Source organism: Anguilla rostrata, chromosome 2 (genome assembly GCF_018555375.3).
Source record: "Anguilla rostrata isolate EN2019 chromosome 2, ASM1855537v3, whole genome shotgun sequence".
Taxonomy (NCBI): Eukaryota; Metazoa; Chordata; class Actinopteri; order Anguilliformes; family Anguillidae; genus Anguilla; species Anguilla rostrata.
In genome coordinates, this window is record NC_057934.1 from 25,428,051 (window position 1) to 25,455,507 (window position 27,457).

At 42.6% G+C, this 27,457-nt stretch overlaps 1 protein-coding gene across 5 annotated transcripts; it reads left to right on the plus strand.

Annotated features, from left to right (window-relative positions):
- Positions 1-633: 633 nt before the first annotated feature.
- Positions 634-27,457, plus strand: nfe2l1b (nfe2 like bZIP transcription factor 1b). Of its 5 annotated transcripts, none has more exons than XM_064321397.1 (6): positions 634-836; positions 3,227-4,107; positions 16,431-16,658; positions 19,554-19,643; positions 20,828-20,974; positions 21,074-27,457. In XM_064321397.1, exons 2-6 carry the CDS (start codon positions 3,553-3,555, stop codon positions 22,445-22,447), a joined length of 2,394 nt encoding a protein of 797 aa, XP_064177467.1. In that variant the 5' UTR covers positions 634-836; positions 3,227-3,552; the 3' UTR covers positions 22,448-27,457. The 5 variants fall into 5 exon arrangements, with proteins under 5 accessions (XP_064177467.1, XP_064177469.1, XP_064177470.1 ...); XM_064321399.1 differs by lacking the exon at positions 634-836 and adding an exon at positions 1,152-1,280; XM_064321400.1 differs by lacking the exon at positions 634-836 and adding an exon at positions 1,290-1,456.

A 27,457-nucleotide genomic window follows, 5' to 3' on the forward strand; every position in this document is an offset into this window, starting at 1 on the left:
TATTGATAATCTACTGTAGAGAACCTCATTTAATTTTAATTCAGATAAAAATGTCATAAATAAATAGGATTGGCATTTTCATTGTTGATTGTGATCTAGCAGAGGTAATGGCAACACTTAACAATATTGTTCATATTATTTGGAATTAAGATAAAGATAAATATATATATATATATATATAGTATATAAAGAAATATTATGTAGATACTGCTCCAAAATGTCGTGGGAATATCTGAACCAGACTAAAGGTTTCACAGGCGCTGAGTACTAAGCGAAAATAAGTAAGAAGCCTGGCTACCCAGTCACAATTGTCTAAAAAACGTATTGTACACGTAACCTTGTTTTGTGCATTCGACGTTTTCCGACAATCTTAACCAATCACATTGTTCTGATATAGCACAATGCTCTACACTCATCTAATTTCGAACGACAGCAAACAATCTGCTTTGGTTCAAAAACGGTTTCAAGCACAATGGAAACATGAACCCTTTTCCCGTTAAACAGTGTTTCCTTCATAAATTGCTGCAAGCCTGCAACTGTCACGCCTTCTCTGGTAAAACTCGCTTGGTTGGAGATTTGCCGTTTAAGAGTATATTGACACGATGATCTCATATACTATGCGCCCTAGAATGTTCCACGCATGCGCTTTGTAAAAACGTGTGCCGCTGTTCTGTAGTGTGGTCAGGAATTTTGCAAGTCATGGTAGGCCATTCAAACGGGAAAGAAGATCACCAAACTTTACATTAAATAAATTTAAGTTCTGGATAGCTGTAGAGGATAACATGACAGGCATGTTCCAAAGCTTTTCAAACGACTACTTTTCAAAATCTGCACTCGTAAGTATGAAAAATAAAGACTGTTTAGCTACCTTTGCTAGGTAGCAAAACGGGTACCATTCCGTTGCAAGCTATCTGGCGTGTTCGCGTGTGTTCAGAAGTAACACCCAGCGATTTAATTTAGACCTTTGGTTTTTTTTTAAGTGACACTAGATTAACTAACGTTAGTGGGAAAATGTTACAAATAGCCTACATCAAAAGCGTAGTAGTTCTGCTCCCGTCACACACCCACTTCCATACCGGTATTGTCCCACCCACCCTTTTTTGGAATTGGCTGCGTCGTGAGATAAATCGCCAGCTTCCTGGTATTCTGTGCTTTTGAATGGATACCTAAGTTGTCAGTCACCGTGGTGCCACTTGTTGCTAGTCGTGTTGCTGGGCACCTATGGCGGAAGTTAGCCGGCTCTATGCTTCCTGACTGGCGAGTCGTGTGTTATGAAGAAAGTAGGTAGCTAAATGTCCTGTAGCTGCTGACATCAACGACAGCAATATAACAATATTTGTTGGGTATTTTTGTAGGGGGAGGAGCAATACTAGGGTAAACTCCGTATTGAAGCGATGTTAATAGATAGAAAGGGGTGTGAGAAGATGGAAAAAAGAAAACCGAGACTGTACGTCACGTAGGTTAAGGGAGGGGATGCCTTGGAAAGAGAATTCTTGGTTTATAAAGTCGCACCCCTGCCAGTTCACCTTCATTATAACCTCGCCCACTGAATGCTTGACGAGAGCGCAACGTAACGTTCATCTAATTTGTAATTAAATGACTACCGCTGCCTAGCTGGCTAGCTAGTTTGTCTTTGTTTTGAGAACGCAAGCTAACTGTGGCTACTGTCTCTACTGTCATATAGTTGGCTGCTTATATGGTGTTTTGTTTTTTATTTAACGATCATCCATCAAGAGGCAAGAAAGGGGGAAAACGGGAAGTTTATACCTTGAAGACAGCTCGTTTGCGATTGCATGCCATATTTTGTAGCTAGCTGCGTCGGTTCCAGACAAAAGGGGGTTTTCACGCCTTTGAAGGCAAAGAAGCTTCCAGTTTGGAGTGTCACTATCTCCGTAAGGTAGCTATTCTGACAACAAATCATGAGAACGTTGATCCATGTACTCTATTGTAATGCTGTTGTTGGTTTAAAAAAAAACTATTTTATTGTCTTTGTTGGTTGCTTTTAAACTCGTATGTGAGTGAAGTCAACAATATTTACTTGTCAAGGCGTGTTTGGGAGTAGCCTGTATTTTATACAACTGAAGGAACTGTGATTATTGGTAGCTAGAAGGTTAGCCCAAGTTGTTTTTTAACTTATTGGGGGAATGTCTTGGAAGTACGTTGAATTGCTGGCAGTTTTAGAGTACTGTATTAAACAAGCATCGCTAAATAAAATTACCAGCAGTTGCGTAAAGGTTGTATTGATTAAGTGGCGCAAGCGCTTATTTTTGGTGTAATCAACGTCTTCCAATTGGAAATATTTGGATATACCCGAAAGACAGCACATATCACAAATGTGGTACAGGTCAAAATGTAGTTTCTGTTCACCTTGCGTGGATGTGACAACGTTATTGAGAAGCTTTTAAGGAGGTCAGAGGTGGAGATTACTAAAGTACTTGTGATTCTGTCATTCCCATGCTACTCTACTTTATATTACATACAATAAGAAATAATTTTAGTTTAGCGTGTATCACCGTTATTTTCCATTGAAGAAAGTATCGTATGAAGGATTCGTACAAGATCTCTTGTCTGGCGTGTGAATTAGGCTAATCAGACATTGTGAAAATAGGATTATCACAGTGTTCCCATAAAGGTAAATTAAAAATGTATAGTGCAAGAACCCCCCCCCCCCCTCCCTTGCTCACAAGCTACAGTCGCTATGTGCACTGTTATTACTTATTTACCAATCTGTTGCACAACAATGGGGTGCTTATTTGGAACATTACTGATAATTCCTTTGTCCAGTGAAAAGATGCGGTCTTGCATGGGCTGGGAAACGTCTGTTTTCATTTTAATTAGGCTACATAACTCCTATGTGAGGGAAATGGGGAAAACATATTACCTTGGAAACAGTAAAATTGCATCATGCTGACAACCAGCAAACCATTAGCTAACTGAAAGCAATCCCCAGATGACCATGTAAAGTAGTTGTAGACATTTTGTGGTGGGGAAGACTCCTCCCATGATAACTGTTTGAACTTTCACTTCATTACTTTCAGATTTAGTAGTAGGTTCAATTCAGAGACAGTGCTTCCTCAGACACTTTCCTGTATTCTGGTTCAGCACTCACACTGGTTGAATGCCACAGATGCTCTGAAATGGAAAGGAGTTCATCATGTTCAATCCAGGTATGGATGATTTGTTGAAATACATTAATGTTTTTGTGGTGTTCTATTGTTTTCTGCAGGTGGGGGAGAGTTACTAAGGAGAAAGTTGATGTTGGCAGTGAGAGACAGCTTTACTTTTGACTTCTACATGTACATTTCACATTGACTTTCTACAACTGATGCAAGAGAAGACAGAAGAAAACTCCTTTCCATGGATATTGCTGTTTGCTTAAACACACCAAGAGAGTGAAAGTAGACTTATTTTTCCTCTGTTTATTTCAGTTGTCATTTTTTTGTTGGCTGTTGACGGTTTGCAAACACTAGGTTTTATATTTTTTTTATTTTAACCTTTTTTTTTTTTTTTTTTTTTACTTTCCTTTTTTATTTTTTGGTCCTTTGCAAAGAAATGCTTTACCTGAAAAAGTACTTCACAGAGGGCCTGATTCAGTTCACCATCCTGCTGAGTCTGATCGGGGTGCGGGTGGATGTGGACACCTACCTGAGCTCCCAGCTCCCCCCACTGCGCGAAATCATCCTGGGCCCCAGCTCTGCCTACACGCAGACGCAGTTCCACAACCTCCGCAACACGCTGGACGGCTATGGCATCCACCCCAAGAGCGTGGACCTGGACTACTTTTTCACCTCCCGCCGCCTGCTGAACCAGGTGCGCTCCCTGGACCGCCTGCACATCCCCAGCACCGAGCTGAGCGCCTGGCTGGTGCACCGCGACCCCGAGGGCGTGGTGTCGGCCTCGGCACAGTCCGGCCCCGGCATCGCCCTGGACAGCGGCGGCGGCGGCGGCCTGGACGATGTGAGCAACTCGGAGGGCCCGGCCATGAGGGGCGGGGGCGAGACGCCCGAGTCCGGCTACAGCCCTGGCAGCGAGGAAAGCCTGGGCGCCGTGGCTCCCCAGGACAGCCAAGACCACCGCGGAAACGGAAATGACGACCTCACCAAAGAGGTACGCTCTACCTGCTGGGCACTCCTATTAGGGAGCTGACGAGGGCTGAGTTACAGTAGAAAGGAGCCTTGAAACCACATTGGATAAGGACATTAGCGTAGGGTAGCAGTGGAGTTATGATTCTAGCATCCAGGTTCTTAAAGGAACACGACTGTATTAAACTTGGGTGAGGTAGGTTATAAGCTAGTATTTTATTGAAATCATTTTCTGTCATGAAATGTCATGAGAGATGTAACCAATTTATGTTGTTCTGACTGAGTATATCTGCATAACTTTATACAGTAGATAGATTCTGGGCATAGATTGTGCTTTATGTGTCTTATATGGCACTTGCATGGATGTTTAGGGTTGTGGTTGTGACTGTGAGATGATAAATGTAAGGCAAAGCTTCCAACTAAATTTAAAGGCAAAATATTAGATAAGATTATGGCTGGTGCTGCAGTACTGTTATCAGCTGGATCACAATCAGAATCAATATTGGGGTCCTGTGTCCTGGTCACATTTGCAATGATAATAATAACTGTAAACATACTGGCATATTTAAGTAGTCACACCGGGGAGGGTTTATTGTTAAGCGTGCCATTCATTGATGGCAGATTTGTGCTCTGTGGTTCAAATGGAGAAGCCAGTGCTCGACAGAGCACAGTGAATGAATGAAGAGGGCAGACTTCCGTACAGCTAGTTTGCAGCTACCCTGACTTTAGTGCAGGGCTGCCCAGCCCAGTTCCTGGAGATCTGTCTTCCTGTTTTCATTTCAACCCTGGTTTGGCACTCCTGATTCACACTCTTATGTGGTTAGGGTCAGATTGAAATCCTACAGGGTGGCAGATCTTAGGGAATAGGGTTGGGCAGTTCTGCTTTAGTGAGTCACTCTCATGGTCTGTCTGGGTACTGTAAAAGTAAAAATTACTTTTATTTTTTTTACACTTGGTAATCTCTAGGGAATTCTCTGTTGCTGCCCGTATATTCTTGTTCATCACGGCATATTGGTTTATTTTACTTTATGTTTCATTTTATACAATGTACACTGTTTTTTCATATGACAAAAGCATGCCTTCTGTTTGAATTATGTTCTGTTCAATTTTATACTCTTCTGCGACTGTTTGGAAGAATATATTTTGGGAAGCGATAAGAGAATAGTTCTGAAACTTATCGCAATAGGTGTCATTATCGTTGTGGTGTGACGAGATTTGTTAATTTGAACTAGTGTTGTGTAAATTTGTTATTGTCAGTTGCTGTTGCCATTCCAAGTGCGACTGTGTTAGAAAGAGGAATGTATGGACGTGTTGCGGGCGCAGAGCACTGTCCAGTCATTTCGAGTGCATTCCCCGCTCATTGTATTGTATTGCTGGCTACACTGACCAAGCGTTGTCAAAGAAGAATAATAGCCAGGAAAACTTGTTTTGTTGCAACACTGGTAATGTTTGTCTCCCAACCCATTGATCTGTGGCCAAAGTCAAGGAGTGCTGCTTTAATTTGAAGTTATAGCAGTTAAAATTGTCAACAATTGCTGCCATTTTAATGGAGGGTCATTGGAAAGGCAACTCTTTCGACAATATGCACATCTGTTCCTTATAATCAAAGTCCTTATGACCCACTTTTAATCATGTTATAGGCCTTTGTTGTGCCAACAGGGCATTGAGCAATAAGGACATTGGATAACAAGAGCCAGGCTGATTTTCCCCTTGTCACGTACTGGTCTGCTGAAAGTTTGTCTGCCCCTGAAATGGCATGGTGCTCCACCATACTCAGTTGCTGTTTCATTTCAGCTCTGCGGAGCTAATTCCAGATCAGTGTTTGTTTAATCCCAACTTCACAAACCTTTTATGTAAATGCTGGAAACTGATCTGGGGTCAGCAAAACCTTGTTCTTTTCTTTTTATTCACTCCAGCCCCAGAATTAAGTTTCCAACAGGCTTATGGAAAAAAATGAGCACTCCTTCAGCATAGGCACATACCGTACCTCCAGAGACTTGTAGAAGGCAGGTGCAACCACACATTATGTGCAGGACTATACATGCACTTGTATAACCTCACAAAACAGAGACAGAAGCCAGCTGTGTATAGGCTGTTCACAGACATCAGCGCTACTGTTTATAGGCTAGTTTTAATTCAGTTACATTTCAGTAGTCTAATTATTGATTTCAGTTTTTTTTTCCACTGCACACTTTTTTACACAAACAGAAGGTGATCCAAGTAAAGGGCTATTTTGTCTCAACAAATTTGGAATTGATTTGCTTTATCTGGTAGCCCATTTTCAGCAAGGAAAAGAAATGCGATTTCAGGTCACAAGTTACAAAAAAGGACTTGTCTCCGAGGTAAACCCTCTTATACCGGAGTGAACTGTGCACGGTTACGGTATGTTCTGAGAACCAGTCAGAGCACAGCGCCCAAGCACATTTATGTAAGCGTGTGAGTTTACAGGAATCTGACGTGTTGATTCTCCCTCTGCTTGTCGTTTGGAGAACTCCTTCTCCCTCTGGCAAAAGTCTATTTTGAGTTGCCTTCTGTCACATTGCACTTGTTTGTCGGCAGGATGGGAAGGGATATTGGAAACAGGAGGATGGAAATAACCTGGAGTGGGAGTGGGTGAGGGAGGGCTATGTCCCGGGAAAACCCAAGCCCCCACCCCCCCCCCGGTGCCAGTACGCCGTGTGCCAGACTGCATTGCTCCCACCAGGGCGAGCAGGCAGGGGTTGGGGGAGGTGGGAAGGGAGAATCAGGGGTTGTTACACTGGCCTATTTTCCCTCGTATTAGGTGTCACTGGCCAGGCATGCGGTCTGTAAAGACCCTGTCCCTTGTTCAGCTGGGCAGTCGCATTCCCAGACATGACGCTTTGAGCTTCTCAGGCTTTATTTTTTACTTTGTTGACAGCAGCACCAGGGGACAGCAGCTCTGTCCTGACTAGGACCTTATTTAAACAAGTTAGGCTGCATGTGTTGTCTGTGGCCCTGTAGCTTGGAAATGTAAAATTTGATCTGATTTAGTGTAAAAAGGACTTTGGCTGCCAGGGCTAAACTAGCAGACTGGATAATACCGTGTTTCTGAGTTGGTCTATCTCTTGTGCTAGGGTTTGCACTGAATGGTCATTTGATTTATCACATTTTGCTATAATTAATAAATTATTCATTGTACCTACAGGCCTGAATACATGAAGGAATTTGTGATATAATGACTGTTAAGGGGATACAGTGCAGAGGGAGGAAGATCAAGGTTTATAAAACAGTTCCCTCTTACAACCCTCAAAATGCCCTAGGCAAGACAAGTATCAACTGTGGTGACACATGTAGTAGGCTATATGTCACAGAAGTGTTTAAGAACGAGAAGGGAACTTGCTTTCTCAACTAGGCAGTTTTTCAGTGGCCCACAGTCTTTTCTGTGATTGGCCAATGTGGCGCGTCAAGTTGTCAAATTAACTTGTTACAGATTGCAATTTTTTTTTGACCAGTCAGTGACTAGTGTGCTGAGCATTTTTGGTTATGTTTATTTTGTTTGGGTTCAGTCTAGACAGTTTTTTTGAACCAGGAAGAAATGCTATGGTTGGTTTCTGTTGATGAGCATATACAAGTTTTCGGTGCCTAAATTGTGCTGTGAGCAAATGAGATGAGTGGCTCTGGCCTGCTGGGACGAAATGGCTGAAATCAGCTTTTCTGGTGGAAGTACCATGGCGGCCATCTTGCGGAGGTGCCACTTGCGAAAGTAGCAGAGGGAGCGGGAATGAATGCAATCACATGAACCCCTTTCCCTTCTACTTCTTATTTAGTTCTCTAGTATAGATCCGCAAAAAGTCAGCGTAGTGGTTGCATGAGTTTTTTTTTTTTCGTTTGGTCAGGCCATTAATTGCTCACAGGAGGACCTGGCCTGCAGTTGCATTTGCAGGGTTGGGCTTCCTGCTGTGTGGTACATACAAGGTCTTTGTGTAGGGTGTATGATTTATTCTGGGCTCTAAGGCACTGGAGGAGCTGCAGCTCTGTGGGGGCAGAGCCTGTACTGGCAGAATCTGGCTGTGTGTGCTGGCTGAGCCTGTGCTGGTGTGCTGCAACGGCTCTAGAAGGCTCTCTATGAATGGGCGGGTCTGTGTGGGAGTGCTTCTGCTGTCTGCTGGGAACTGTGCAGTCTAGAGGCAAGGCAGTGCCATTGGGTTAAATGTTAGCCTGCGGGTTGTTAATTAAAATGTGACTGCGGGTCTAACCAGGCATATGATGTAGTGATCTGGGGTCCTGGTTAACAGTGAAAGGCAAAAGCATTGTCCCTTACGCTGGTGATTTTTTTGCATGGGGCAGCCTTCTTTATCCCAGTCTGTTCGTGTGTTTATTTTGTATAGGATGGAGGGGATGTGGAACACTACTCAAGCCTCAGAGCTAGTGGGTCACATGAGTACAGAGAGCCACAGAAAAATTCACAACGTATTTTAAATATCCTGCACACTGGCCATTGGCAAACCCGTTTTTTTCCAGCTGCACCCTCCCATTAACAGAAGAGTTCTGTGTATGCGTATGCATGCGTGCGTGTGTGTGAGAGAGAGTATTATCTCTAAAGAGGAAGTAAAACTGTGATCACATCTGTCAGTGTTTTGATGCTGGATTGATTTGAGAAATTCAGGGTTTAATTAAATATTAAGTATGCTTTTCCATGCCAAGTGCAGTGCAGAATTCCCTCATCTCCTCATTACATGTGAAGACAAAGCCTCCCCCCTCTCCAGTACCGGGCTCTCAGGCTGTTCTCAGGCTGCCATGCTGTGGCAGTACTGGTGAGGTCCAGCAATGTTTCAATACTTCAGTCTTATCTGATATCACATCATTTCTGAAATCAAAAAAAGGCGGAAATCTGAAAATATGCAATATGCTTACGGGCAGTTGAGAAATATGCTCCTCAACAATACGTCTCGGTTGGCTTTCATTGTTTAGCTGTGTCCTGCTCCCCTTAGTACAGGTGCAGCCAGAACTGCACGCGCTCAGGAGGCAGGTGTGCGCTGAGAAAATGTGATGTAATGGAAAAATAACTGAGACCTGCCCTTCTTTCCATTCTGAGCCATTATGAATCTTGTTAAAAAGCACTGGATCTGCACAGGAATGACTTGAGATTACAAATTTAGATCTTGCCAATTCAATTTGCAGCATATATTGAAAAGTTAAGAAGGGTTGTGGCCGTACTGGTCCATCTCCAGATTCTAAATCGCCACGCAGCTGTACAGTATTCTTTGCATTGGGATGTGAGGGTAATATGCATGTTTTTACTACAAATTTCCAAATGATAAACACACTGAATACATTTTTTAAACTAATTTTGGCCATTTGGCTATTGTTTTGTTTACAATGATTAAAAAAGCTTTGTAAACCATTTACACAGTAGTAATTTTTTAAGTGTTCTTAAAATGCACATTTGAAAATCTTTCAACACACATACTTGCCAAGTACCTTTTTGGGATAAGCAGGTTTGTTCTGAAATACTGGGTGTAATTGAGATTAGGCTAATTTTAATGACTTCAGATGTTTTCTAGAAATTGCTGTTAAATACAATTAGTCTAACTTAGTTTCAGCTTAAGCTTTAATTTACACATATTTCTGGAAACATTTGACTTTATTGCCCTAATTTGCATTGTTTAAGCTGTTTATACAGGATGAGAGGCATAGGCTATGACAGAAAATACCCTTTGGCCTCACAAAACAATGAGCTGTGCAGTTCATCTTTAATAGTGTGGTGCAGGATTCATTTTTACTTCCTCCTTAGCCAAGAAAGTGAATATATTCAGTAGTCAAATATCTATTAAAAAAATCTATATCTTGGAAAAAAGTAGTATTTTTGAGCCTTACATACTGTGCTCTCTGTGGTTTCCTAGGGACTTCCCAGCACAAGGAAGGTAAGAAGTAGACAGGCTGCAGGTTGGGCTATATCTGGGTCTCACTATAGAATTATCATGTGTTATACACATAACTAGCCTTATATTACTCCAATATTTCACTGTAAGCAGGGTGGCACAGCTCTGCAAGTCGTCATTCTGGACAGTAGTGGTTATCTTGCAGGCCTTTTGTATGTAAACATGTGCTGTATGCTTTTGACTGTGCACATGGCAGCTCTTAAGTTTAAAAAAAAAAATACTTGTGTATTTGTTTCAGGTGAATGCCTGGAGTGTATGTGGAACTTAAGAAATTAGATCTAGGAGTTGTCTTGCTTACTCAGTAGGGAGGAACAGTTAGGTCTAGTGTACTTGGCAGGCCTGTGATTAAATACTGCTCATGTATAGACAGGGTGTTCTTTAATGCAGAGAATATCCTGAACTTTCCCAAACAACTTTGGTAGCAGCGTCGGAAGTGAGCCATGCCCGTGTGTGTGAGAGTGTGAAAGAGAGAGAGTGAGAGAGAGTGAGGCCGTATTTCGGAAGTGATAACTCGGTGTACTGGCTCCTGATTCGCTCGCTGTTTAATCACACTGAAACGCTGCCATTGTGCGGAGACGCAGGTGTGAGAGGTGAGAGGACTCGAGCCAGTTCCGTTATGTTGCCAGGTGGAGCCACCTGTCTTCACCGTCGCACAAGGATGGACACGCGTTTTCTCACTCTCCCTCGTTCTCTCTCTCTCTCTCTCTCTCTCTCTCTCTCACACACACACACACACACACAGCTGCGTGCCTTCTTCCAACGACTGCCTCTTCCAGCTTTGGTCTCTAACAATGGGCTCCTGAGGGGATGTTTCAGAAGGCAGCATCCTCCCCTTGGCGTAGATACGAGTAGGCTGGAGTCGTGTTCTCCTGCGAGGGCAGCATTTTTAGACTGACAGGGATCAGTCATTACAATCATGAGGTGCATCTGTCCAGCGTTGGCAGGGTGGCCGCTCGTACCCAGCCTGCTACCCATCTGCCACCGCTGCCTAACGAGCCTAAACAGCCATGTGTCCCACACTCTGCTGCCGTCCCGCACTGAGCCGGCCCAGAAAAACAGCAGTCAATTCTCAGGCTGCATAAGACATGAGCTTCTCGGAAATATCGCACGTGCTTATGTGGTGTAGGCGTGTTCCTTTTCTAAAAGCACCTTATTTTAAACAGTCTGCTTTAATTGTATTGTTGAGGCATATACTTAGTGTCCCAGTAGGTCTGGAGATGTGCACTGTGGAGCGCTGAGCCTGCAGTTTGAGCGTCTGTCAGCGCATTGTGAAAAGGCTGGTCTCCACCCTGTGTTCTCACACACCCACCACTCCTACAGGGCCAGTCCAAGGCCACCAATCACACTCCCATACCTAACTTGGCACAAAATGTGACCGTAAATGTGTGAATGTAGATGTGTGGCGTGGAACTTAGTTCTAAAAGACTGTTCAGGAAAGAATGGGAATGGGGTGCTTTCAGTACAAAAAGAGAAAAGGTTAGCTACAACCTTGTTTAAATCTAAAGTGGTTATGCCCCCTAATAAACCATTTTATGCCAAGAGATTACACTGTAGTTAAGCTAAGGCGATATAGGGCAGAGTTGCTAAACCTGTCCGGACAGCACCGCTTGTTTGGACACCAATCATTCAGTGGGCCAGAGAGGGCTTGTCTTGCTGTGACCTTGACTGGGCTCATCTGTAACATGAGCAAGGGTCAGCTGTACATGCTCACATGGTCTGACAGAATGCGCATCTTGTTTACCACCACAGTGCCAAGGACCTTTGCAGCGTAAACAGCGGCTAGTCCACAGCACTGAACATCCCATTCGCTCAGAGCTCCATCCAAGCTATGAAACCCTCTGAAACATCACCTCCCTTCTCAGCATCACCTGACCTCTGATACTCCTCCCCTCTTAACCCTTCAGAGGTGTAAGATAACAAATATGTGATTAGAATGTTCTTGACTGTACATTCTAATGCTGATGTAACAATCATTGCAGGTAGTTGTGGAGGTCTAGAAAACTGGCATATAATTTTGAAAAAACATTCCAAAAAACCTTCTCTTCAAAGGGTTAATGGCTTACATACCCTTTTACCATTTATCTGTCAAACAGCAACCTTTGATCAGTTATTTTCCTGGGCGGCTTCAAAAATCTGGGATGTGGCCACATTTTGACCACCCTGTCAATCAGCCAGTCAGGGCTTGGTGCAAAACAGAATGAGCACATACCTAGCTCTCTGGTTACTTCTTAGCGTGGGTTGTTTCCTAACCCAATGTGGGCCAGCTGTCCTCAGAGAGAGTCAGGATTTATGATACCAGGTCAGTCTGACTTGACCTGACACCCGTCCAGCTTAGCTCTCTAGCACAGCACCACACCATACTGCTTACCAGCACTTTCAGGAGCTCCCAAAACACCCGTCCCTAGAGAGACGGGGTGACACCCAGCACATTTACCCCATAAACCATCGTACAGATGTGGGGTCTTGGGGAGCGAGCTGCTGCTGACGTACTGTGGAGGTTGTCTCCTTGCAGCAGTCATCGGTCATATGGGCCTCTTGATTGTCATGGGACTGCTGCCTAAAGGGGTGTTTTTGGGGCCACACTCTGCTCTTTGTTGTAACTGCCAGCTCATAAATTGGGACAGAACTTTGCTTCTTGCTCGGGTGTGTCACAAGGCGTTGCAGCGGTGAAATTTCCACGCCTGCGAGAGCAGGCCGATTAAGCTCCGGGTCGCAATCGATGATAGTGTGACTCCAGCTATCTTGGAAGCACCAAAACACTTGTTTTGAATATTTCAAGGCAAACTGGTTTCCCTGTATTAACTTGTCAGATTCATCTGTGTTTTTGTGCTGGGCGCTACAAAGAGGGAGAGGAAACGCACAGGGCAAATGGGAGCTGTAGTCTTGTAAATGCGAGAACTGGCCAATGCCTCCGCATAACCTGGGTCTCAATTCAGCATGTTGCCACCAATCACCATACATTTGGAGCCTACTAAGGACGCCAAAGGGGAGCAGTCACCTGGATGTTTTAAGCATTGCTGAAACACCTGTCCAGAACTGTCTGGGTCTGTCATTCAAAAAGTCTGTGCCATTTCATGCAGTTGGGGAAACCATCCATGAGCATGAGTAGAACATCTTGCACACAGATTAGATTAGCTCAAAGATTAGTAGTTGGAAAACATGTGAGGTTCATAATGAGTCTGGTTTGATGGTGTGAGAGATGCTCATGTCATTGAGCTCAGAATAAGTCTATTTTTAAACATGTCTCTGTGTAGGACAAAGCTATTAGTAAGGAAAACCAGTTAGTACCATAAAAACGAAGACCTCATCACAGCAGGTGTTGTGCATCATAATCTCCCTTGTGGCTTAGTCCTGTCCCAATTAAGTCCCTTAAGAAGAAATAGAAACCAGGGTTGTTTTTGAAGCTTGTTTTAGAGACAGTAGTCACACTAAAACTATGGCCAAAATGCAAGTTTACACATGGAGCAAGGTTGGAGCAATTATTTTTCAATATAGTCAATTTAGAGAATGAATTGAAATTCAATTAATTAAATGAAAAGAGCTCTTAAATGGATAGTTCAGTATTATTTCCATTTTAGTGTATTCTTTTGATAGTGCATGGGTTTTGATATTTTAAGCATTTCTGATGAGCTGCTGGCTTCACAATAGGGCGTTCAGGGTTTGTGGTAAGAGGTAACCAGAGAGCTAGGTATGTGCTCATTCTGTTTTGCACCAAGACCTGACTGGCTGATTGACAGGGTGGTCAAAATGTGGCCACGTCCCACATTTTTGAAGGCGTCCTGGAAAATAACTGATCAAAGGCTGCTGTTTGACGGACAAATGGTAAATGTATCAGTACCCAATTAGGACCGCATTTATTAAGGATTTGCAGTGCTTTTATAGACGCTAACGAGACAAATAGTGTTTTTCCGTATTTACTAAGGTGCCACTTCGAAGAAAAATTATGGTAAAATGAGAAAAATATGGCATGCCTAAAAGTTGCATGTTAATCCATATGTATTTTCTGACTTCAGACCACAAAAATATGGGAGGAGAGAATGGAGATTTATGCATATGACCTGCTACAGGTAATGTATCATGGATGGTGTCCCTTGGGGCAAAGGTAATTGCGTATGTTTTTAACATCTGTGAAAAGCAGGTTTAACACTCTTTCCGGCACAAAATAAGAATGGCCATTCTTAAGAAGAGACATCAGTGTGTATAAATTTAGCAGTTTTAGGATTTTGCTCATTTATTCAGAAAATATTAAGCCTAGCACTATGAAATTTTACTCCAAACGGCTATGACATGTCAGTAGTCATTAGCCATTTCAATTACCTTCATAACTTTTTCGAGTCAGATACAGTTAAAACCAAGATATGCAGTCCAATGTTACGTTCAGTCCACCTAGTCCATATGATTATATAGGGTGCGAAATAGGGTTGCTGACCAGCAACAGATTATTCTGATTATGAAGCATGGGGCTTTTTTCATGAAAAAGTACTGTACGTAAAAAACGCACATGCAAGGAACTTGGTAACCTGCTGTGAAGTGAGTTGTGGTAACGTCCAAAAAGATGTGGAAAGCTGCTTTTTTTGTTTCTTAACACTCAGGTAAGCTTTTACAAAGCAAATGGCGAAGCACAGACAAATCTGGTGCGTGCTTATCATAAATACCTGTGTCCAGGTAGCTGTTTCTTTTACATTAATTTTACAACTAATTTAAAAAGTCAAACATGTTGAAGAGTAAAATTTAAATTTTTTTAAAGAAATGAAACTAATTATTGTTATGTTATCTCTACTGCTTTTTTGCAGTTACCTGTTATCTTATTTTATTTTTGTATGTTGTTTTATTGTACAGCACATTGGTCAACCTTGGTTGTTTAAATGTGCTTTATAAATAAACTTGATTTGATTTGATAAACAACATTCAAAATGCCTCCCCAAAAAGGACACGCATGTAGATGGTTTTCAGCACCATCTAGAGTCCCTAATCTCCAAATCTGAAGCCCCCTCCATGATCTCTCAGAGTACCAACCCTCTTGTTTTCTCTTTAGATGGCATTCTGTAAACATATAACGGGGGAAGCACGTTGTTTGCTGTAGCAACTGAGGCAGTATAACTCTTAACAGCTGCTACATTTACAGATGGGCACATCATGTTTTTTGGTCACCTAGCATACAATTCCCACTAGAACACACTCTGAAAATCATACTAACTTTTGAAGGACTGCTTGTTTTTAAAATGATGTATGATGTGGTTTATTGCAAATAAAAATTAAGCCTTATACCCAAAAATTACTTCCGGAAACAGTTTTTTACTTTGCTCGCTCAAAAACACTTTCTTGGAAATATTTCCCGCAAGGGTTATCACATTGCTTCATTCCTTTAGGAGGTGGTTAGAGGACTGAATTGAACATGTACAGTCCTGAAATGGCTACGGTAGCCACATTATACATTGTTATTGATCGTGTTATTTGTGTTAAGCGTTACATTTTTGGTGACTCCCCCCCTCTGTTTGCGAAAGGAGAGAATCTTTAAAATGCACGTCTCCTTCATCTTTAGAAACAGTTGCCTGTCAGAGTAATTGAGAGGTGGTGACTATGGAGATAGTTGGCTAAACAACTTGAAATATGAAAAATGTGTTCTGAAATTTTTACTAATGAGACATGGTAACATTTTAAGGTGACAGTGCCTATCCATTTCATCCATGGAATCCTGTCAATAACCCAACTTCACCAGCGACGGAGCGGTATCCAACAATGTTGCTTTCCTGCCATACATTGGACTTAAACACCGGCTGTTGCATTTAAATGAACTCGCTGCGGCAGTGCTTATTTACATAACCAGTCTTAGTAAATACCCCGCTAAATTGAAAACATGCGGCATGCTTAATAAATATGGCCGTTAGTGCCTAGAGATTTTTTTATTTATTTATTTTTTTTTTTACAGTGATGTATCAGTAGTGTACCCATTTGCCATTGATATAAAGAACAAATTCATCAGCCATAGATCATGTTCTGGGTAGAAATCTATGATTAACATTAATTTAATTCTGAATTTTGCCAGGTCCATGCATATTGTATTGTACCTACCTATCAGAATGGACATGTAATGGGTTTCACAATAATGTATCAGAATGGGTGGAAGGATTTGTGTCTATTCTCCTACTGCTAAAGTTATTTTGAAATAATGTACAGCTTTGCCAGTCACCAGGTTTAACAAGATTAAAACCTACCGGTATTTTCAGTTTTCTTCTTGTTTACTGTACTTAGAGATACAGGTGATTGTCCATATGAGAATAAATATATGAATGAGTCTCCTTCATCTTCCAGCCCTCCTTATTATACAACTGTTAGCTGCATGTCACCCATACATTATCCCTGTCACATATCCCCAGTTTCTTCTGCAAAGCACTGGCTTGGAACAGCGTTCATTTTCATGTTTTCATTTTCTTTGTGTTTTCAGGACATCGATTTGATTGACATCCTGTGGCGCCAGGACATTGACCTTGGTGCGGGCCGAGAGGTGTTCAACTACAGCAGCCGGCAGAAGGAGACGGAGGCGGAGAAGCAGTCCCCGGAGCAGAATGAGGATGAGCCGGAGACGGAGGGCTGGAGGAACGGACTCAACCTGCAGGCCGGACAGACCCATATCCAGGTGGATGGAGAGACAGGAGAGAGCATACCTGAGCAGGTAAGAGCCACCTTTAGAATCTCCTGCGAGAGCCTTACTGTATCAACTATTCCAACGTTCTGTGACACTACATTTCAGTCACTTATCCAGAGCGACCTGCAGAAGTGGAAGAGAAAGTCAAGTGCAGAAAGTCATGGAGTCATTTAGGTGTCCTCTCATTAAGGATGGTTTAGGCTAAGTATCAGGTGTAGGTTAAGTTTCAGGCTTGAGGCTATAATAGCAGCAAAGATAGGTGTAAGAAACCTTCCATCTTAGCTCAACGTAGTTGCCAAATTGGTTGGTATTATGAGCTTTGCAATATGTAATCTCTGCAATATATTGGACCAGTGGCTAAATGGCTATTATTCATTTTATGAAACCTCATTCATCAAATGAATAATAGAAAAGGGCATATTACACTTTCTGAGCTTTCTAAAGTTTTTACTGTATAAAATGTATCTAAAGTATGCTTTTTAAATGCATCATGTATATATTTGTATTTAAGAAAAACTAAGCAATATATTAGTGTATTTATTGATGCTTTTGGAATGCATATCACATTATTTCAGATTTGCTGTGGGTGTGCTAATGCTGAGAAATCATTTTTGTGAACATAAAAACATTTCACTTAGAAACATATCAACTAGCTAACCTCTGGCTCACAGCACAAAATAAATGAGCTTGCTAACTAGCTGGTAGTCTCAAATCAGACAGATGCATTCGACATAAGTGTATTCTGAGACTGTTATTTATATCAAAGATACCCAACTGTCGCAAGTAATGATAAGTAAGTTGAGTGAACCTACTGAACTCCAGGTGTATCTAAAATTTTATGTTAGAAAAGTTTGCCGACCAGTAGCCAGTGTCTGCAGGAGCAGTGTGTTCATCTCTGCTTAGAGATTACATTTATAAATTTTTACTGCTAGTTAGCTTCTAAAATATACCTAATACCACCTCCAAACAGGCTGCTCTCTGTGTCATTCATTCCCTGTTACTCTGCGTTTTCCTGCTTCAGCTAACAAAAGACTTTATTTTTTCATCCTTTTTTCTGACTGGTTTAGTGAGTAAACTGGACAGAATAATAAACTGACAGGAGTATATTAAAAATAGACTGGATTGTCATTGCTCTGTGTGAAACTGCCAGTCAAATGAAAAGTTTATTTATTTACTGAAAGTGCTGGAACGCCATCGTGACCAAGTTTGACCCCTGGCTACCCTGAAGCTGTACAGTTTCGATGACATAATGAAAGCATTGCTTTGTGCAAGATTATTCAGAGCCTTACTGGGTTAATGATTAAGAACTCATTTGATCAGCCTGGAATGGTGTTTGCTCACTTTTAGTTCTCTGCCTGTTTCAAGCAAACTGTAAGGATCTGTACTGCAATGATGAAAATCATGGTATTGATATAAAACCAAATTTTGTCTGAAATTTCTGATTCATAACAACAAACCTAGTCATTCTCAATCCTGGCAATCTATACAAATGCTAACCTGCATATTACAAAGAGAGCAGTGTACTGAATATAAAACTGCCAATAAAAAGGTGTATGGAACAATCAAGGGGTTGACACAGCACAGACACAGAAGGCCCTGCCTTCGTGGAAAAAGTATTGTGTTCTCGCTCATCAGAAAGTTCTCTTAGTTGCATCATAAGGAAATGTGAGACTGTGACACATGCTTGTAAATGATATGGCAGATTAATGCATATCCAAGCAGACTGAGGACGGCTGTACTTTCAGCTGGTGTTTCGGTTGGACTGGTATAGACACAGACACGTCGGTACATGTTCCTTTAATGAGAACGCTTGGACCTGGACTGTCTTGTGATTTCTGGAAAGCCCTTATCCAGCATAAGTTGATGCGCGGATACGTTACAGCACCGAGCAGTTAGGCTATTTCTTTTCCCAGGCAAACGTGACGGCCCCTCCCCCAAGTCTCTTTCTGTTACATGGGGGATGCTTGGCTTTTGCTTGGCTTTTGCTTGGCTGATGCTGGCTGTGCAGAAATGGTTTATGCGTTTGTCTCAGCATGCTCCGGGGTGGATATAGGAGTACACATGCTTGCTCAGCAGATGGGGATCCCAGCTGTAGGAAATGCACTGGCTCCACTTTTCAGAAAGAATGGGGCGTGAAGGACAAGACCCCTCCTTCCCCCTTCGGACCTTCAGTTGTGATCTGTTTGTCTCCCGGATCAAGTATGCTGGCCCTAGAGCATATTGCTATCGCGCCGCTGAAGCACTCTGCTGAGCTTCTGAATAAGCTGTTACATCCACTTAGCCAGCCCCCGCTGTCTCCAACTCCTGCCATGCAATCACAAGTCTGACCAGAGAGGCACGATCAGCCACTGTCTGTCATGTACCTGAGACAACAGATGCATGAGGAAGCATGAGCACTGTCATCTGTCTGTGTACAATAAGCCGATTAGCATAGGGTGTTAAATCCTTGAATACCAGTGGTGTACATCTTGATTATGACACTAGATGACACTTTTTAGTAAAAGTCAAAAAAGGACCAAGCAGATGGTACTGTTTTTGCCTGAAAACAGCTCTGCTATCTCAGATTTTTTATCCCCAAAAGCAACTTTGACCATTTCAGATTTGTGACTCAACACAGACTTGGTTGCTGTAATAACATATTTGGCCCAATACTACAAAGGCAGTTATAGCTACAATATCATAACTGTAATAGGCATAACTGCTGAACAGTTGTGAGTGCATCTCAATGGACATAGGTCAAGCTACTGCACAGTTTTGATCTGTGGAGTTGGATGAGTGACATGACTTTCATACCAATGGGAATTTTTCCTTTATCAATGATTCTCGACCAAAAAAAAATCATTGGTGTCATGAATATATTGTCATAGGTGAACATTAGGTTGAGGTAGAAGTGTAACCTTTTGTGTTGCGTGTTCACCCTAGCTGAGCAGCCTGGGAGGCCAGTCCTCACTGTCCCTGCAGGAGTGCCTACGGCTGCTGGAGGCCACCTTCCCCTTTGGAGAGGAGTCTGAGGTAACGTCCCACGCAGTCATGACTGCAAAACAGCCAGTGATTACCATTTTAGGAAGTTAGTCATGCCCATAGTTACCTTGCTTGTCGGGCACATAACCTCACGGTACTATGAGTCTGTCTTAGTTGACACTCTGAGGTAAAACGTCCAGAGATGTGCTTTGCTAATAAACCAATGGTCAGTTACTGTTCTGGGCAAATCCTAATCTCGGTTACATCACTGGGGTGGGGGCAGGCAGTTAACAAAATCATCATAATTTTTTGTTTGTGAATGTTTTTGGAGCAGCACAAGTGCATTCTGTATGTATATAAACCTTCATTTTATGAGGTTTTCACCTGGAGATTTAAAACCTATTGCCAGTGAGATCCAGCTTAGATGGGAGTAGAACAGAAGGGAGCATAGAGTACAACAACAGAGACAAAAAGGACAATAATGTATTATCAGGAGGTCTTGTTCCTTAAATGCAAATCTAAATGAAATATGACTGTGATTGTGGTATAAAAGCCACTTCTTTACATTTACAGCCAAGTTTTTCTTTTCAGCTTAAAGTTATTTAAGCAAAAACATTGCTCTTCTAATATAAATAAGTATGGCTTTAGCGCAGGACTGATGTATTTAAAAATCAGAGGAGTTATCTGTGTTTTCATGTTAGATATTGACAGTATCTTCCTTCGTAAGCTCTGTAATAAAAGGCAGTTGATTTCTGACTCGCGTACACAAAATCTTAAATCCAGGTTTTCTACTGTAACAGTACAAAGTTTCATTTACAATTTTCAGGCCATAGCTTTTCCTGTTGAATTTTCAGTTTAAAAGAGCTTTTAGTCTCGTTACAAAACAACTTATGTCTGGTTTGATTAAATTGAACATGTCTTTAAACTGGTTAGGCATGTTTGCAGAAATTTAGGGGAAAGTTTTACTTGGTAAAACATCTAGTAGTGAGCAGTATAAAAACCTTTTTGATGTCAGGATAAAAAAATAAAGAAATATCTCAACAGAATAACTATAGTGTTTGTTTTCTTTGACTCTTTTTCATAATATAACTATAAAAATAATGATGTCCCCCCAGAGGAGTATATACTTTTATGTAAATGCATGATTCTATTGATAATCATTAATGATACCTTTGCAGAACTGTTGTGTGTTGAGACATTGAGACATGTATTAACCATAGATTTTTTGTTCTCAGTTTCAAGGTGCAGTAGCACCAGAGCTAAGAGAGCCTAGTGAAGAGAGCCCCTCTACCTCCCAGGGTCTCACCGTGTTGCCCCAAACTGAAACATCCCTGGACCTGGAGCAGCAATGGCAGGACATTATGGCCATCATGGAACTGCAGGTCAGTCCAGGCACAGTGGGCCTTCCTCACCATTAGTCTCATCTGTGTCCTTAATGCTCTAAATGATCTCTAACCAACCTTCTCTTCTGCTTTGTGAAGGAGATGGAGGTGAACAGCACTGCAGGAAACCCCTTCCTCGACAATAACTCTGACAATGCTAACGGCAGCAGTGCGTTGGATTCTGCTTCCTTGGCAAACTTCGGGCTCTCTAGCTCAACTCCCATTAACCAGGATGTTAGCCTCCACCAGGCCTCCCTGCCTAGCTGCAGCCAGGATTTCCCTGCCTTCTTCAGTCCTGATCTGGACACTCTCAGGCCCTGCCGGCCCACCCTGCTCAGCCTCTCCTCCAGCAACTCCTCCAATGTCAACTCTACCTTCGGGGCCACTAACCTAACAGGGCTCTTCCTCCCGACGCCACTCAACGGTACCAATAACATCAGCTCTACACCCTCACTGGCGGACCCTCTCAACAGCCTTCTGGAGGAGGCCATGTTAGACGAGATCAGTCTTCTGGATTTGGCCATGGAGGAGGGCTTCAGCCAGGCTCAGGCCTCCCAGCTGGAGGATGAGCTGGACTCCGATTCAGGCCTCTCACTGGATTCCAGCCACAGTCCCGCATCCCCCAGCACCTCTGAGACTTCCTGCTCATCCGCCGCTTCCTCCTCCGCCACCTCCGCCACCTTCTCCGAGGAAGGGGCAGTAGGGTACAGCACCGACTCGGAGGCAGCAGAGCTGGAGGAGGGTGCTGTTGGGGGTCACCAGCCCGAGCACAGCAAGTTCTGCCGCATGAGCTACCAGGACCCATCCCAGTTTCACCACCTCCCCCAACTGGAACACGTCGGCCACAATCACACCTATAACCTGCCACCTTCATCCTCGCCCTCGCGCTCAGAGCGTGCCCTGTCGCCTGACGGCAAACGAATCAACCGGGACGCCAAAGGGCAGGCAGCGCCCCTCCTCCAGCCGGACTTCCTGGACAAGCAGTCAAGCCGCGACGAGAGGCGGGCCCGGGCGATGAAGATCCCCTTCTCCAACGACCGCATCATCAACCTGCCCGTGGAGGAGTTCAACGAGCTGTTGGCCAAGCACCGCCTAAGCGAGGCCCAGCTGGCCCTCATCCGGGATATCCGCAGGCGCGGCAAAAACAAGATGGCGGCGCAGAACTGCCGCAAGCGCAAGCTGGACACCATCCTGAGCCTGGAGCATGGCGTGGACGGCCTGCGGCGCGACAAGGCCCGGCTCCTGAAGGAGAAGGCCGAGTTTGTGCGGTCCATCCGGCAGATGAAGCAGAAAGTGCACAGCCTGTACCAGGAGGTGTTTTCCCAGCTGCGGGACGAGGACGGCCGGCCCTACCCAGCCAGTGAGTACGCGCTCCAGTACGGCAGCGACGGCAGCGTCCTGGTCATGCCGCGTCGCCTGGCCGCCGAGCAGACCCGCAAGCCTGACAAGAAGCAGAAGGACAAAAAGAAGTGAGGGGCAGGCCACCTTTTTTCTTTTGTTTGCAACAAAAAAAAGTGATGCTCTACAGAGGCAAGCAAAGTGTTTCCTTTTGTTTGACATGACTCTGGTTGGGAAAAGAAGAGGGAGGTATTCATCTACTCGTTCAGTCTGTTTTTTCCTGTCCCTTTTTTCCTCAGACATTTTTCAGCACAGGAAAAGCTGTGAAGCACAAATGCTTTGTGTTAGTTCTGATTTTCCATTGTTTTTTTGGCGGGAAAGGAATGGACTAGAAAAAGACTGAGAAGAGATTTTTTTTAATTCAAGGAACTAACTGTGTGAAAACAAACCTGTCCTGGATCCCATAGCAGCCAGCCAGCCAGTGAAGAAGAGGAGGTTGCAGTCTTTTGTTACATGGTGAGGAGGAAGGACTGGCCAAAAACCCTAGTCATGCTCTCAAACGAATGAAAAAAATGCCACCTATATCAGGTCTGCATGGAACAGGCTATAATGCAATGCAGGCACATTGTAAATCAGCTTCGAAGGGTTGTTGATGCTATTCATGGTTGAGTCCGGTGGTACCCCATGATCATGGTCATCCCTGCGGCAAATGCAAAGGATGTCCCATTGCTTATAGGAGGCCTTGAGAACATTTTGAGAAACCATGATTTGTGAAGCCAAATTTCCATAAATGGGTTTTCAGAAGTTGAAATACAACCTAGCATTTTGGAGGCAATATCATTTTATCTCTGACATGGCCAACGCTTACCAAAGGTTGTGTGCTGTACTGTTCTTTGTTTATCCCAGGACAAACTTGAAAGTTATTAGCAGTACCATGCTTGCCCCAAACATATAATACAGTTGCTAATGAGCAAGGACTCCAATACACTCCACTGTGTTCTGGACCTCAGGAGCTCCAAGGCTGATTATCCGGGAACCCGGAAGAGGGCAGAAAGTTTGGGAATGGGTCCAGAGACAGCCAGGACTGTAGCTACAGCTGGACTTTGGAGCCTGAGTTTGAAAGGAGATAGGAGTGGAATGAGGAAACACACCCCATACCTATGTAACAGCCTTTATATATCTATACATGGCACTGTGAGTGTCTGGAAACAGCTCGGCTGTATGCACCTTTGTCTCCCTTTCTGTCCGTAGAGAAAGATGATTTTACCATCACATCAGCGCTCATCTCGGGAAAAGCCACATTATGGGGTCACAGCACCGGTTTCAGGAGAGAACTCTGCCCCTCACCCCAAGCTGACAAATTGCCACACACATACCCAAATGACTTCATTAACTATCTAGGCTATGCTTTAGGTCGATGTTGCTTTTTGCATTGGTCACATTTGGCTCGGAACGTCATGAGCAGGATGGTTAGAGCTTATAGTCCCTTTGGGCCTGCTTCCTAACACGCTGCGTTTGTCAACCCCAGTTGTCCCGCCACGTCGTCTTGCCCGTTGCATTGCGAAATTGTGACACCCCCACCCAAAAACAAACAAGCCAGCACTTGACTCCCCACCTCCTACATCTCCTACGCTGCCCGCTTGAGGGGCATGGAGCTCTGTGCCTTACACTACCCCCCCCCTTTCCCTGCTGCAGAAATACTATGCACCGTCAAATCCACAATCAGCACTTTGTTCATCAGTTAATATGAATTGTACAATTGTAATCTGTACGTTAGAGGAGACATTTGCATTGCCGAAGTGGGCTTCATTCATTCTAGATACAACACTTATGTAGCAAGAAACGTTAAAAGAACACCAACTGTGGGGAAAAAATGTTCTTGCCATTTAATGTAAATCCAGACTAGTGTGTTACAAGTGCAGGGCTGTAAGGTATTTGAGTACCTAGTGAAACTACAGCATATAGTAATTTCCTTTTAAATAAAAATAATAGCCGTAACCATAATAACTGTTAATATTGCTACATTTTATTTATTTAGATCCTTTCCCAAGCTCAAGGCACTGTAACACATTGCAATTTGGGGACATTATGATCCATTGTTATGAACAGCAGACACGCTCTTTGCTAGTGAGCTAAAATAGATGGGTCTGCAGAAATGGTGTACATTTCTGAGCATGGTTTTGTGTTGATGGTGAATTGATCTAGTGGAATTTAATGAATGCTATTTCGTGAGTGATGTGACTTCCTGATATTCTGAACTCCCAGTGCTTTCAATTGACAGATTTGACAGAAAGCCCTTCATTTGGGAGGGTCAACATCTGGAAAAGCACAGGCCCAAAACAGACCCTCTGTGTTTTCAGGACAGTACAGCCTTTATTGCCTGTGGTTGTCTGTTTATTGTCAGCAGACTTAAAAAATAAAAATAAAAATTTTAAAAAAGGAATTTACCCAAACACACAAGAACACAAGACTAGCGTTTGGCTGAATGAGCTGATCTAGAGCTAAGGTGGCTCATGTGCGGTTCAGGTCGGTGTTGGGTTTGTGATAAGTAGACCAGACACATGAAGGCAGCGCCCACTTCAGATGGCAGTAGGGCAGGGCATCACTGTGATGTACCAACTGCCAGGGGCGGGGCCTGTTTCAGTCTGTTCCCATCTCCCCAAGCTTCTGTTTCCTGCTACTTCACTAATGCAGAAGCCTGTTGCCAGATATGTTTTGTCAAAATGCTCTGCAGTAAACACTGAAGAGGGCTCTACCTTGTTCTTTGGTGAGTTATTACATTTAAAAGGACATTATGTTATCTTGCATTCCACTGAAATGCCATGCATAGGGGTAGGCTGGATAGTTGATAGGTGCAGGCACTTGGATAGCAGTGCTATGTAGCTTTGTGAAGCTGTCCAGGGTCAGACCTGCTTTTGGTATTTCAGTGAGAACGTCTCACTATTAAGTTGCCAAGTCATGCTTGCTTTTTGAAAAGCTTTTCAGGTTTCTCCTGAAAAACTTTTCGCACTGATACTCATTTGGATTCACTTCCATCTTTACTGTCTTCATCACCAACCATAAACAAGTGACACTTTGTTTTAATCAAATGACTGGTGTGATTCAACAGTGATACATGCAGGCAAAATAATCAAAATGCAGATGTCACTTGTGGCTGTTTCCATCTTCATTTTGAAATTTAAAAAAAGCTGTAACAAAAGTTCAGCAAGATTTTGTTACCAAAAAATTGAGAATTTCTTCTGTAAAACAAACATTTGAAATATTCGGCTCTAGGTTTTGTATGTCTGCTTGGGGGAGAAAAAAAAAATCTATACTTTGATTGTACCTGTATATTCCAAAGCACTTTTTTTAGATTATGTCTTTGTATTTTAACACTTTTTTTGACACTCAATTACATTTGTCTAGTTCTGTAAATATTTTTATGTTTCATCTTTGTATGACTTTTCTTTGTACTTTTTTCAGTGTGTTGCAAAGCTTTTTCTCCCTTGTGTTAATTTTGGTTGTATATTTTGTTTTATTTCCTCTTTGTTTTACTTTGAAAAGTTTGCTGGCAATCTGGGATTGTTTTATTAATAAAATGTTTTTATTTTCAAGTGTGAGTGCGGCAGTAAATTGCTATGATTCTTGGAGAACTGATGTCGGCATGAATGCCAGTATATTTAAAGCCATATTACAAAACTTTATGCATTATGCCAGTTTGTGGAAAGCAGGGGAAAAGACTAGACAAGAACTGAGGGTGCAATGTGTTAATACCACTGTCATACCGCTGACTTGTAGTCTTGTCCAAACTAGTGTATTAGCAGCAAAAAGAACTCCCCTTGAACATCTAAAATAAACATCTAAAAGCAAACCCTAGTGTTAGTGAAGCATCTCCCCATCTGCTGTGTCAACATGAAAGCTCCTCCTTTTAGGAAGACTGATAAGAGGCTGAAATAGCAGAAAACTAACATCCCAGCTGTCAATCAACTTTAAAACGGTGTCACACAATGATTTGTTAGTAATTGGAATGAGCGCTTAATTTTCTCCATTGTTAAAGAAGCATCAACTCATGCCTACAAGTTGGCTTGCCAGTACAGAAAAGGGAAGCCCCAGCAAGAGTATGCTAGGAAAGGAAATTCAATTGGGCACAGTAACGAAACCAATAGTAACTTTGTTTTATTGAATGACTAGATCATTTCTCCTGCCCACTTATCAGGGTTTTGCCTGCATTGAAATGTCTTCGGCGGGCAGCCGGAGTGATTTTTCAGGCTGCCTACAGGCGAAATCGTGCAAAAAAAAAAAAACCCACCAGTAAAACAATTAGAAATGGTCCGTGCATTTATTGGTACAATTTGACACTGCATTTTAGGTGTTTTAAGTTTTGACTGCTTTCAGCCTGCAACCTTAGACACGCTAAATTAACTTAGAATCCACTTAATTGCATTAAAGAATGAGACCGTAGACAGAGTGCTGACAACCACGCCTGCCACTCGGGCGTCTGCTATAGTAGTGATTTTCAAGTCTTGTGTCTTTATAAGGCAATTGTCGGTTTGTTTATGAGGCGTCTGCTGACTTTGTATATTCTATTTCTAGATGAATATGTGATGTGACTGGACATAATTTAATGAAAATATCAGAAATATGCGACAATGGTTTATGCAAATATACGCTCTCTTTACATGGAATGAATGGGGAATAGTTTGGGATTTGGCAATTCTATGCAAATACCCAAATTATACGATAATCTGTTATGCAATTAAGTGGATTCTACGGTTTTATTAACCTTCACTGTTTTTGCTGTGCCGAATGAATTAAGAAATAAAATTCTTTAAAAAAAAATTTAAAAAAATGTTATTTTGTTACAAGGTACAAGTGACACCAGTGACAAAAAAGGATGGTGCAAATATTATTTGAGTGATTGTATAAAAATAATTGAAATGCATTAAGGTGGCATTTGTGTAGGCTCATTAAGTTAAAAGGATAATATTGTTCCCAAAATTTTGAGTGACAAATGCATTTCAAGTCATATTGCTATTCCAAATACCACTGTTCCTGTAGAATGACCCTTACAATGTGTTAATCCTTCAGTATAGGCTATATTTTCCCCCAATCTCACACTTAGTAGTGTAACACTTCAATAAATATTTAAATTGTTCCAATTTTTTA